Source organism: Urocitellus parryii, chromosome 7, assembly GCF_045843805.1.
Source record: "Urocitellus parryii isolate mUroPar1 chromosome 7, mUroPar1.hap1, whole genome shotgun sequence".
Lineage (NCBI taxonomy): Eukaryota > Metazoa > Chordata > Mammalia > Rodentia > Sciuridae > Urocitellus > Urocitellus parryii.
In genome coordinates, this window is record NC_135537.1 from 147,618,494 (window position 1) to 147,631,159 (window position 12,666).

The 12,666-nt window shown below is 46.4% G+C and overlaps 1 protein-coding gene across 6 annotated transcripts in view; it reads left to right on the plus strand.

Annotated features, from left to right (window-relative positions):
- Hnf1b (HNF1 homeobox B) overlaps positions 1-10,940 on the plus strand; it is a 51,435-nt gene extending 40,495 nt beyond the window's left edge. For 4 of the 6 annotated variants that reach the window (XM_026398035.2, XM_026398034.2, XM_026398037.2 and 1 more), the window contains exons 8-9: positions 1,952-2,070; positions 10,819-10,893. In XM_026398035.2, the coding sequence (XP_026253820.2) occupies positions 1,952-2,070; positions 10,819-10,839 (140 nt within the window). In that variant the 3' untranslated portion in view covers positions 10,840-10,893. Of the gene's footprint in view, positions 1-1,951; positions 2,071-10,818 lie in introns of all 6 variants that reach the window. The other 2 variants (XM_077800942.1, XM_026398038.2) reach the window with 1 other exon arrangement.
- Positions 10,941-12,666: the final 1,726 nt, after the last annotated feature.

Consider the following 12,666-nt stretch of genomic DNA (forward strand, 5'->3'; position numbering starts at 1 on the left):
GTGTCCAGTGTAGACTCATCCTAAATCAGACAGACCTGGATTTGAATCCTGGCTCTGACTCTTAACAGCTATGCAGCAACTGGCAGATTACTTACCTATGCCCATTCTGTTTCTCCCTGGATAAAATGGGAATAGTATGCTTTATAGGGTGGTTATGAAAATTAAATAAAAATAGGGATGAATTGCATAAAGAGTCTACTAAGCATAAAGAGTATTAGAACTGCAAGTGATTGCTTACTAAGGGACTCTCAGAGGGCAAGGATGGAAAAGGGGATTTGAGTTTCTCCCCTGGAAACTCCTGAACAAAGCTGTAGGTCTGAAGGAGAACAGCCAAGTTCAGCCTTCTATCCTCAGGGGCTCAGTCCCTACTCGGGCCGGCAGAGCTGGTTTCTGGGCACCATCTCACATTCCAATCACATATTCGTGACTTCTAAAAATCTGCCACATCCTGTAGCAGAGTCTCAGACCACAAGTGGCTCACTTCTCTCCCCCAGAGCTAGGTGATATGCTCCTTCTTTGCTCCTACCCCCTTCCTTGTCTGGGCAGGCGCCTTTCTTGGCCAAGCCTGGGACAGTCAGAGTGGTCATCAGTGACCTGTGGGTTGCTAAGGCCCAGCAGGCCTGGCTAGCCACAAAGAGAGAACCCAATAACCTCCCTGCATAAGAAGGGCAAATTGAGGCAGCATGTGACCTTCACCCCCATTCCCCACTGGAGGACTCCTTGGTAGGCTCCGTGTTCTGACAACAGGCTTGTCCCTCCCTCCCTTATAGCCAATCATCTGCATGTTTTCATTAGTTGATCATGTGACCTGGAATTTAGATTATTCTTTTTTAAAAAACTTGTATTTGTTATTTTTAGATATTCATGACAGTAGAGTGTATTTTGACATATTATACCCACGGGGAGTATAACTTATTCTAACTAGTATCCCATTCTTGCAGTTGTACATGGTATAGTTTTACTGGTCCTCTATGAACATAGGAAAGTTATGTCTGATTCATTCTACTGTCTTTCCTATTCTAATCCTCCCTCCCTTCCCTTCATCCCCCTTTGTCTAATCCAATGAACTTCTATTCTTCCCTCCCCCCGAGATTATTTTTATTGATAACTAACCTGAATCAAAATGTTCCAGATGTGGTAGACAAGCACTGGAAAAACAGAACGTTGAGTCACGTGCTCCTGAAAGTTTTCTTTGAATCTGGTCTCCTTTGGTTTATCCTTTCTATGTCTATGATGTCATAAGGCTATGACATCATTTCAGTGCCAACTAGAATAGCCCAGAATAATACAATTAATTGTACATGTGTCTAATTGCAGTTGTCAATCAGTCTACAACTCTAGCAGAAGACCTGATGTTTTGAGTCATGGCTGAAAGAACAAACCTGTGCTTGGCCATGTACTTCATGTTGGCTGGCTACTTAGAATTTTTTTTCTTTTTTGAGAACTGAGCTACTTTTCCCACTGAGCTACATTGCCAGGCCTTTTTATTATTTTATTTTGAGATAGAGTTTCACTGAGTTGCTGAGGCTGGACTCAAACTTGTGATCCTCCTGCCAATGTACCTGGCTAGAACATTTTTTGACTTAAAAATCTTAGTTGTGCCACAAATAATTAAGGATCACTTGCTGATAGCCAGGCACCTATTATTTTATCGAAAGTCAGAGGAACAGAAGTGTTCCAAAGTACTACTGTATACAAGACACTGTGCAAGGCTGTTCGTGATATCTCCTCACCTACAATAGCTATCAGCCCCATTTTACAGGTGAGGAAACTGAGGTTATATAATTCAACGAAGGAACCAGGTCTTTGCCACATTGCATTCTTTTCAAACATAACCACAACCCTCTTTTATCTGCCCAGGGAAACAGGAGCTATACCATAGAATGTGGAGGTCTGTAGCTGCATATGTAACTACATCTACACGTTGATTTTGTCTTCCCTCTCTCTGCAGTGTATGCACACAAGCAGGAGCCCCCCCAGTATTCCCACACCTCCCGGTTTCCTTCTGCGATGGTGGTCACAGACACCAGCAGCATCAGTACACTCACCAACATGTCTTCCAGTAAACAGGTAATGCCTGCGGGATGGGGCGGGCATGGGGGGGGGGCGGATTCAGCCACTTCCGAGGCTCCTTTAGTTACTTGCTAAAAGAATTTCTGAGGTCACAGGCCAAAGGGGCCTGCATCCCTAACAAGAGCACTAAATGAGGACTGAAGTTTGCCAGGTCACTGGAGCCTGGATCACACAGAGCCATTAGGCCTTGAGATTGAGCACTCTGCAGTGGAATGGCAGAGGGTCATAGAAAAGGTGTTTCCATGCAGGACTCCGGAGATGGTCAGATCCTTTGTTGAGTTTCTTGCTTTGCAAAGGTGGTCAGTGGGGAAGGTGTGTGGTGCGTCAGGAATCCTGAAGCTCATCCCCCCCAGGCCAGGATCCACGTTAGACACAGACACTGGAAGCTCCAGGGAATGACCCGATTCTGCCATCCCATGGAGACTCCCCCAGTAGACAGTGTGGCCATTTCAGGGGTCTGCATTCAGTTGGTGTTTTATTGAGAAACTTAGAATCTACTTCCTGGTGTGCTACAAGTGGGGAATCCAGAGGCTTAGTCACTGCTCCAGTTGATGAGTAATTGCCACTTCCCCACAGAGGAGACGGACTAGTAAAGACAAGCAACCAACAGCAAGGCTCATGGCTGCAGCTCAGATAGCTGGACTGCAGCAGGGCCCTGTGGGTTAAAAAATAAGACGCCATATCTGCACACAGATGATGAGTCCAGAGTAACACAATAAGGCCTTTTAGTACCTGGGGTCTGAGCAGTGTGGGAACTGTTTGGCCTTTATTGATTACTAGATAAGGAGGCGACAACCTTGAACTTCATGTCAGAGGGACTCTGCAGGATTCTGTCTAGTTGATGGTCTTTTTCCATCTGAGCCCAGCAGATCATACCTCATCCACTACCTTGTGCTTCTGAGATTCTTTCATGGGCTCAGCAATCCTTGCTCTTTACAGTGCCCCCATCTTCTAGGCCCAGAGTGAGGTGGAGCAGATGGGTTCTATTTCTCATTCTGCCATTAACTACTCCTGTGAACTTGACCTCCCTGAGCCTTCAGTCTTCATGTTTAAAATGATGATGATTGTAACATCCTCTTGTTCCGAGGATTCAGTGAGGTCTCGTAGATTAAGTGCCTGGCACATTTTAAGTGCTGAAATAGACACATGGCCTGGGCAGCTGGGCTCTGGCATTGGGGGTGGAGGGAGAGGGGTGTGGGACCTGCTTTGCCACTGTTCTCTCACCCAATAGAAGATGAAAGGACAACCCCCACCCCACCCCGTTGCCCTGCCCTTCGACTCCTGTGCGATTTCCCACTCTTTGTAGTGAGCAGGGAAAACATTTATCTGTGCTCACAAATCTCAATCAGGAGGGCAGCCAGGCACAGCAGCCCTCCTTGGGAATACCTTCCCCTTTGAAAGGTTTATCAATCCATCTACCGCTTGGTCAGCCCTAGACAGGACTGTGATTAATTATTCCTGTCTTTCCCAAGTTGACTTTGATGCTTGCTTGTTGAAACGAGTCCTATGAATCCAGGAAATGGTCTCTTAATCAGAATGCTTTAAGATGCTCCCCAACATGCTGCTACCAGCGCCCAAGTGGCTTCTCTCCTCTATTGGACACGGTAGCCAGCCAACCTTGACACTGCGTGAGCCGCCTGTTAATGTACTATGAACTTGTCTCTGCATCCTCAGACAGTTCAGGAGTCTGGCAAGAGACTTGTTTTTTAATTATGAAGATGATTATTATACTCAGTAAGGAGGAAAAAAAACCCTCATGTAGAACTTTATAGTTTATATTTCTCATGACCACTCTATCATCATTTTCTTTTTATTGCAATCTAAGTACAAAGAAACCGAAGCTCAGAGATAGACCTGCCCAAGGTCACACACAGATTGTAAATTCTAGAGCTTGACCTCTGGACTTTGGTCTTTGACTCCAAATCCTGGACTCCTTCCATTTAAACAACATTTTGCCTTCCAATACTCATCTTTTTCTTTTTCTTTTTTTTTAACCTGCCCTGTTGAACCCAGTGCAGCTCTTCCACTGAGCCATATCCCTAGCCCTTTTAATGTTTTATTTTGAAACAGGGTTCCTCCAAGATGCTTAATGGGGGCTTGCTAAATTGCTGAGACTGGCCTCGAATTTGCAATCCTCCTGCCCCAGCCTCCCAAGTCATTGGCATTACAGGTGTGTGCCACCACACCCAACCCAATATCCCTTTAAAATTCCCATGGTAATTGTTACTTGCTCTGTTGTCTGTGGTGGTCAGGAACCAAAGTAAAAAATTAAGCTAAGTTCCAATCAGATAAATTTCTTCTTTCAAACCAAAGGACAAGGAAGAATAGAAAAGCAGAATGAAATAAAATGAGGTTCAAGTGCTACCTCCTGACAGCACAAAATATCCAAGGTGAAGACAGTTTTTACAAACTCTGTTCCTAGGGCAAAGACGTCACAAGTGAGTTGCCAAAGAGTCCTGGTAGCAATTTTTCTTTTTTTTAAACTATTTTTTTCCAAGAGGGATTTTAAAACCATTGCTAGGTGTCAGGAGGCATATGAGGTGAAGGGAGAGAGTTTTTCTTGTTAAAATGTGTTGGGAGAACTTCTGGATTAAACATAGTTAAACACCTCAGGCAGGGCTTCTTGGAACATTTTGCTTGAGTGTAGAAGTGGGTCATTAGTGTGCACTGTGCTCAGGTCACAGGGACACACTCTGGGCAATGCTATTTTAGAGGCATGTGCAGTGGTAGGAAAAGCTGAGAGACCTAAATTAATCCCAGCTTCGTCCCCCTCTGCTATGTGACCTTGGGCAGTTAATTGCCCAGTGTAAGACTCAATTTCCTCATGTGTAAATGGGAGGAAATCCTACTCCTATCTCACAAAATATTCAAAGTGGAGCTCCTTCCCAATTCCTCTCCTGTCTGTATGTGATGCTTTCTGAAGGCTGATGTCTTTCCTTGCACCGTTTCTTCAATATTGCACTCAGTTCTTGGTCTATGTGGTCAGAGGAGTTCTGACAGTAACAACCCAGATCCTGGACCTGGGCTCCTGATCCCTGTTTCCCATTCTGCTGACACACAGGTCCCCTCTCCACCAGCTCCTGGGAAAACAGCAAGTAGTCCAAGCCCTTTGTGTTCACCTAACTGCCTGGGCTAAAGTAGATATTCAGTAAATATGGATGGATGGATGGATGGATGGATGGATGGATGGATGGATGGATGGGTGGATGGATTCTGAATTAGTATATTTTGAATACCTTCCACTTTCCAAGCATCCCTCCAGGTATTTTTCTATCTTACCTTGTCTGGCTAACCCCCTACTCATCCTGCAAAGTAAATATTTGTATGCCTGATTTACAGAGCAGAAAATTGAGGTTCTGAGATGGGGAGGGTTCTGGACAAGTTTACATAGATGATAAATTCCAGAGTTGGACTTTTCATTCCAAATCCATTAACAACATTCACTTTCCAATGTCCATTTTTAAGCACCCATACTCAAGACCCAAAGATTATGCAAGTATAAGGCTAAAACCAGTCTGTGAACTTTTGTCTGTCTGACCCCCAGTACTTCCTGTTGTGAAGACAGGCATGCCCCCGGGGCCTTGGGGATCATGTTTCAGGAACCCCAGGCTGGCACTTTCTTCTGCCAAGAATCCTTCTGCAGTGAAGAGAGTTGGGAGGGAGGGTACAGCCACAGAGGTTTTATGGTGAGGCTGCCCACCTCTTTCTTGTCAGCACCCCTGACTAGTGACTGCTCTGGGGGCCTCTCTTGACCTCTCTATAAAGTAGGAAGCGAAGTAGTGGGTAGAGAAAGTTGTGGAAACAAGAGTCGGCTTACAGCCTGCCCACACTTGTCCTAACCAAGGTCAGTGCTTGCTGCGGTCTTATTTCCAGACCAGTGGGGCATTGTTATGCAAGAGCTGAGGCACAAACCCACTCAGAAAGCAACTTGCCAGCACCCACCACTTCAGGAGGAGGGGGAGACATATGCTCTGGGAAGGACAGATGGCAGGAGCTGCAGAAGGGGCGGGGCACAATGGTCCGGGGGCTAGGCACCAGCCCCAGAGTTAAGCAGATCCAGGCTCCAAATTCTATCACTTTCTACTTGTGTGACCTCAGGGAAATGGGTTAGCCTCTTGAACCTCATCTATAAAATGAAGGGAACGACACCTCTCTCATGGGATCATTGAAAGGACTGATTGTAAGAGGACTTAGAACGTATGTCACTGGGTGCCTGGCCCAAAGGAAACAGACAGTTCATGGAAGCTGGGTCACACTGGGATTCCCCCCATGGTGACCAAGAGGATTTCCAGAGCTTGGGAAGGAGGTTTTTAAATGGCAAAGGGCATTTTTGTCCCTGTTGTCACATGGAAGATAAAGGAGATGGTCTATATAATGGTTAGGAGCACGAGCTTTGCTGTCGTGAGAATCTGGGTACAGGTATTTACAATCTCTTTGGGTTGTACTTCTGTAAAATTGGAATTATAGTTTTTATTTTCAATTAATAGAGCAACACTTATAAGTTAATAATGATAGAAGTGGGTTATCTGTGTTAGCCTTCTCTCCTTCCTCGCCCTCCATTCTCTCTAGAGCCCATTGCAGACTGGCTTTTGACCCCATGTTCCCCTGTGTACTGCTCGTTCACACGGCCATGTTGCTAAGTCCAGCAGTTACTTTTCAGTACCTTTGACACAGCTAATCACTCCCCTCCTTTTCCCTGGATTTTAGGATGCCATCTTTCTGGTTCTCCTCCTACAGCTCCTTCTCATCTCCTTAATTAGCAACTCATGTGTTGGAGAGAACAGGGCTCTTTCTTCAGCCTCTTCTTGTCTATGCCCACACCTGAGTGTCCTCCAGTCCCAGAACTTTGGAACAAGTGCATACACTGACAGTTCCTTAACTCAATTCTGCCCACAGAGGGTCCCTTGACAAATGCAATACCTTTGACAGGGACATGAACATGCCAAATATATCTGATATGCCTCTCAAACTGAACTCTCCATTTTACCCCTATCGGTCCCCACCCAAATTTCTTCCTCCTTGGGCTTCTCCATTTCCAAAAATTGTACCATTTGTTTATGTAAGATACCTGAGAATACTGTTGATACTTTTCTCCATGCCACACACCTGATCCATCAACAAGTGTTGCTGGGAATCCTTCAGAATGCATCCTAAATCTGGCCACTTCCCGCCACTCCCATTGGTACCATTCTAGTCCTAGTTCAGGCACTCCTTGTCTCCAACTAATCCCCTCAGAGGCCCCATCAGTAGCCAGAGTGATCTCTGTCTTTTTTGGGGGGCGGGGAGGGTACCAGGGATTGAACTCAGAGGCACTCAACCACTGAGCCACCTCCCCAGCCCTATTTTATGTTCGTTTTAGAGACAGGGTCTCACTAAGTTACTTAAGGCCTTGCTTTTGCTGAGGCTGGCTTTGAACTTACGATCCTCCTGCCTCTGCCTCCCAAATCACTGGGCATGTGCCACCGCACCCAGCTCAGAGTGTTCTCTTAAAAAGAGAAATCAAGCATGTTCCTCCCCTGTCAAAGCTCCCCAATAGCTTTCCATTACAACACAAACTAAAATGAAGACTTACAAGGCTCTGCATGGTCAGACCACTGCTGGTATCCCCATTCTCTCTCCCTCAGCTTTAAGGGTACCAGGCTGAAGTGATCCCACTCTTTAATGTGCATCTTTATGTGCTTGCTCCTCCATTCAGCAATGTCATCAACTTGAATAGGCCTTTCCTAACCCCCTCCCCTAAATTATTCCCTTTTTCCTCAACTCACTTTAACCTCCCACCACGCTTATTTTACAACAAAGCATTTATCTCCACTTAAAGTTGATTGTGTAGGAAGATGTGTATATGCATTTACTTATTTGTCATTCAAAACTCCCATTAGAACAGAAACTCTATGAAGTTGTGGGCAGACCTTGTCCACAGCTGCATCGCCTGACCCCTAAAAGTGCAAGTCCATGGCGGGCACCCAACAATGTGTCTAGTGAATGAATGGCAACCACCTACTTCAGAGGGTTGATGGGAGAGCTACTTTGCAATGTTGGGAATCAAGCCTAGGGCTCGATCATCCTGGACTAGTATTCTACCCTTGGGCTACACCCCCAGCCCACGATGGAAGAAATAATTGCAAGGATGTGTATGAAGCCCTGAGTGTGGCTCCCAGCCCAAGGAAGGACCACAGTCTGTGTAGCTGTTACCATCATGCAATGAACCTTCTCAAGATGAGGGCCACTGCTACCCCATCCCAGGTGGATGGTCACTTAGGGATCTTATAGGGAGGCTCCTGGGGGGCTGGGTATGCTGGGCCTCTAGTACTAAGGGACCACAGTGCACCCCTTATCAGATGTTTGTGTTTAGACTCTGAAGGGGGCAAATAACTCTAGTTCCTTTGACAACATTTAGGGCTCTGCCACCATTTTATTATGTGAGCAAACACTTGATATCTGGGAAGCCCATCCCTAATGACAGGTCATAGAATCTCACTGGCGTCTCCTTATCTGCCCTTCTTGTTTGCTCTTCTATTGAAACCTGCAGGGTCACAAGCCATTTTCCCTCTCCTCTACCTGAAATCTGAAAATTGGAAAAAGGCTGATAGTGGGAAGTAAAGAAACTCAAGAGTGGGGGTGGGCAGAGGGAGAAAGAGAAGGCAAAGGGTATGAAGAGAACCCTGACCACGCCCTCAAGAATGTAGGAGGGACAGAAATCTGTCTCCTTACATGAATGCACAGCTCAGGCCCACTCTAAGAGCCCTCAAGAGCAGCATGGAGAGAAGCCCCCTGTGTAGGATTGTGCCAAGCACCATTTAGAGGACTTCAGCTATATCAACCCATCCAAACCCACCACAGCCTTCATTTATATGGGAAGAAATTGAGGCAGAGAGGGAGTAACTTGACCAAAGCACAGCATAAGTAAGTAAAAGACTCCTAGTCCCATAAAGATCTCACACTGGGACTAGAGGTATAGCTCAGTTAGTAAAGTGCTTGCCTTGCATACAAAGGCCCTGGGTTCAATCCCCAGCACAAAAAAAAAAAAAAAAAAAAAAATCTCACATTGGGAGATCATCCCGAACCCATTTGAGTCTCTGCACACTCTCTAATTTTCATAATCATTAGCTCTCTTTAAACCTTGTTTTTCTAATCTGTAGACAAAAATGGTAACCTCATATGGGGTTGTGGTTAGGAACACTGATTTATGAGATAATAATGGAATGATAGGCCTCTGGTAGTCATGGTAGATGTGTGTGTGTGTGTGTGTGTGTGTGTGTGTGTGTGTGTATGCACATGTGCGCTGTGGGCAGGGAGTCTTGAGAGAATAAGCCACTAAGCCAAAAGGCAGAACCCTGGATGCAAAAAAAAAAAAAAGTGAAAGAGGAGGAAGAAATAGAAAAGGAAAAGGAGAGGAGGATGTTGCCAAACAGTTTAATTAAAGGAGGTCCAGGGGCTGGGGATGTGGCTCAAGCGGTAGCGCGCTCGCCTGGCATGCGTGCGGCCCGGGTTCGATCCTCAGCACCACATACAAACAAAGATGTTGTGTCCGCCGAGAACTAAAAAATAAATATTAAAAAAAAATTCTCTCTCTCTCTCTCTCTCTCTCTCTCTCTCTCTCTCTCTCTCTTTAAAAAAAAAATTAAAAATAAATAAAAAAAATAAAGGAGGTCCAGTGCTCTGGAAGGGGGAGCTGCCCCACACAGGCGGAGTAACTCCTCTCAGAGGGCTGCTCCAACCATTCTGGGGTCTCCTTTTCCAGCCCCCAAGAAGCATAGCATCAGAGGCTTCATCCCTTGAATCCTTTCCCTAGTCCTTCAAGTTTCTTGTCCTAATAGTAACAAATCTTGAGAAAGCACTTTGCAATTTCTAAAGTTCCTTCCTGGATGGAAAGTTTGAGTAAGGGGTCATTTTCTTTCTTTTTTTTTTTTTTATGTTACCTCTTATCTGGTTTTTTTTTTTTGGTATTTATTTTTCTTTTTTTTTATTATTGGTCGTTCAAAACATTACATAATTCTTGATATATCACATTTCACAGTTTGATTCAAGTGGGTTATGAACTCCCACTTTTACCCCGTATACAGATTGCTGAATCACATCAGTTACCCTTCCATTGATTGACATACTGCCTTTCTAGTGTCTGATGCATTCTGCTGTCTGTCCTATTCTCTACTATCCCCCCTCCCCTCCCCTAAGGGGTCATTTTCTCACATGCCTTATGGCCTCGCTGCTCCATGTAGATCAGCGCATGGGAACAGCCTGGGAAATTCTTAGAAATGCAGATTCCTAGGCCCACCCGGTCTGAGAATCAGAATAGAACCAGAGTCTATGTTCTAATGGGCTTTCTGTACTGGTAGGGCCATTAAAGTTTGAGAAGCAGTGATCTAGGGCACCCCTGTGCTTAGAGATCTTAGGAAGAAACACTTCCATAAGAGGCAACCCACCCAATTGCCTTTGCCACTGGCCTGAGTGCTGTATAAATACCACTCTCACAAAAAGAGGAGCTCAATTTCAGGGTTAGGGTCAGCATGTTAGGACTATTACAAGGTCCCCAGCAATTCACTTCTCTCCACTGAAGTGGCCAGAAAAGCCAGCTCCAAGAAAGTGTGCTTCAGAACCAACACTGTAGAACTGCCTAGCCCTAGATGCCCAGTCCCCCACCCCCAGCTCTCTCCAGCTGAGCCAGGTGTCAGCTCCCTTGGAGAAGCCAAACTAATGTCCCTGGCTAATGCACACAGCTGAGCTCTCTCTCCTCTCTCTCTGCAGTGTCCACTGCAAGCCTGGTGATGCCCACCTATCACTTACTTGGTGCACAGCAACAAGGACTCTGTTTTCTACACCGTCACCCTTTGGGCAGCTGTCATGGAAAAGCCCAGTGACCTGACAAGCACCTGTGAGAGGTCCCTGCTTAGCTGACATCCTGCTGGCACCTCAGACAATCCGCTCTCGGGAGGCGCAGCCTGAAGCCCAGCTTCCCTTCTATGCAGTATTGTCATGATGCCTCTCCCAAGATGTCGAGTGCTCCTGTCCATCCTAGAGGTGGGCCACACGAAACCGCGCAGGAGGCAGAGGGAAAACGGTAGAGCCCGTGTTGTGACCCTTCATCGAACAAACTGATGCGAAAACTTGAATCTGTTACTGAAACAAGGAGAGGAGGACACGCACTGTTGAACTGAGCCAAACCCACTGTAAATATCGGCAAATCCCTCTCCCCACCCCCAGCCCAAATGATCTCGAGATTTCTTTTAAAGAAGTAAATTTGTCCAATGGGTGTAAACTATAAACTACTGTAATTAAGTGCAATTTCCCCTCCGCATCGTCTCCCTCTACCCTGTATATAATACTAAAGTGCCTATTAGTTTTCTTTGTAAAGGTCAGAGTTGAACTTTCAAAAGTGATTTGCCACCTCTTTCTTCCCCATGGAGAAAAACACCCCAAATGGGAAGTGAAGTCCTTCACCCACCTCCCTCTGGCCTGGACACACAGAAGGACAGCATCCTTTGGACTGACCACCAGCTAACACCCATCTCCCAATGTTAAGACACACACCTCTGGATGCCTGGAGGGGCTGGAGATGTCAGAGTGACATCCTGGCTTCCAGTGGGGCCAGGAGTTCAGCCAGGGCACACCCAAGAAACCTCAGGGCAGGGACACTGACTGGCTGATAGCAAAAAAAAAAAAAAAAAAAAGAAGAAGAAAGAAAAAAAAAGTGGCCATCTCAGGAAGCCTCCTATTAAAACAGTTTATTTTATCACTGCCCAGAGTCTCATATTTCTGTCTCAGACACCTCCCCTGCCATGGTTCCACCCAGAGCCTCTGGCCCTGGTCTCCTTGGGGTTTTCCACATACCCTAGGGATCAAAGCCTGTGTCCCCTGGGATGTGGAGGAGCCTGCACCTGCTGTCCTATCCCTGGAGTCTTTGCGTCAGCTTGCCTGCTATTCAAACTAGGGAAGCTTTGGTTCCCCCAGTCCGCCTCCTGTGAAGGGGTCTGGCTGGAGCAGGAGCCAGCATGGCCGCCTTCCCTGCAGCTCACAGAAGCAAAGCTGTGGAGCCGGTTCTCGGGGGCATAGAAACAGGCAAAAGGCAGGAAGACTGAAAATGCAGTGGGTAACTTGTTCCAGCCTCCTTTTAAGCATTCATTCCAGCCAGCCTTCCCACCTTCTCTTCCTTCTGTAGGGCTGCCAGGAACTAGGAGAACAGGCTCCTGTGGATGTCACCACTTACCCAAATCCTCTCCCCAAGTGAGGATGCTGATGAACCCAAATAGTCCAAAAGGTGAAAAGCCAAAGGGCTGGAGACGCTCAGCAAGGACTTGACTACCAAGAACCCAACTCCAAGATAAGGGGGAGGGGCGCGTTCCTTTGCTGTCTCCTTTTCTGCATAACTGGGCCTGCTGGCCTGTGCTTTCTCTACTTCTAAGGGTGCATTTCCCCGGAAGGTATGAGCAAGGAGACTGTGCTGACCAGGCCTGACCAGGCGCTGAAGGACAGGTTTTTCAAAATCCCAATGGAGCCCAGACATGATGGCACACTCCTATAATCCCAGCAACTCAAGAGGCTGAGGCAGGAGGATCGCAGATACAAAGCCAACCTCAGCATCTTAGTGAGGCCCTA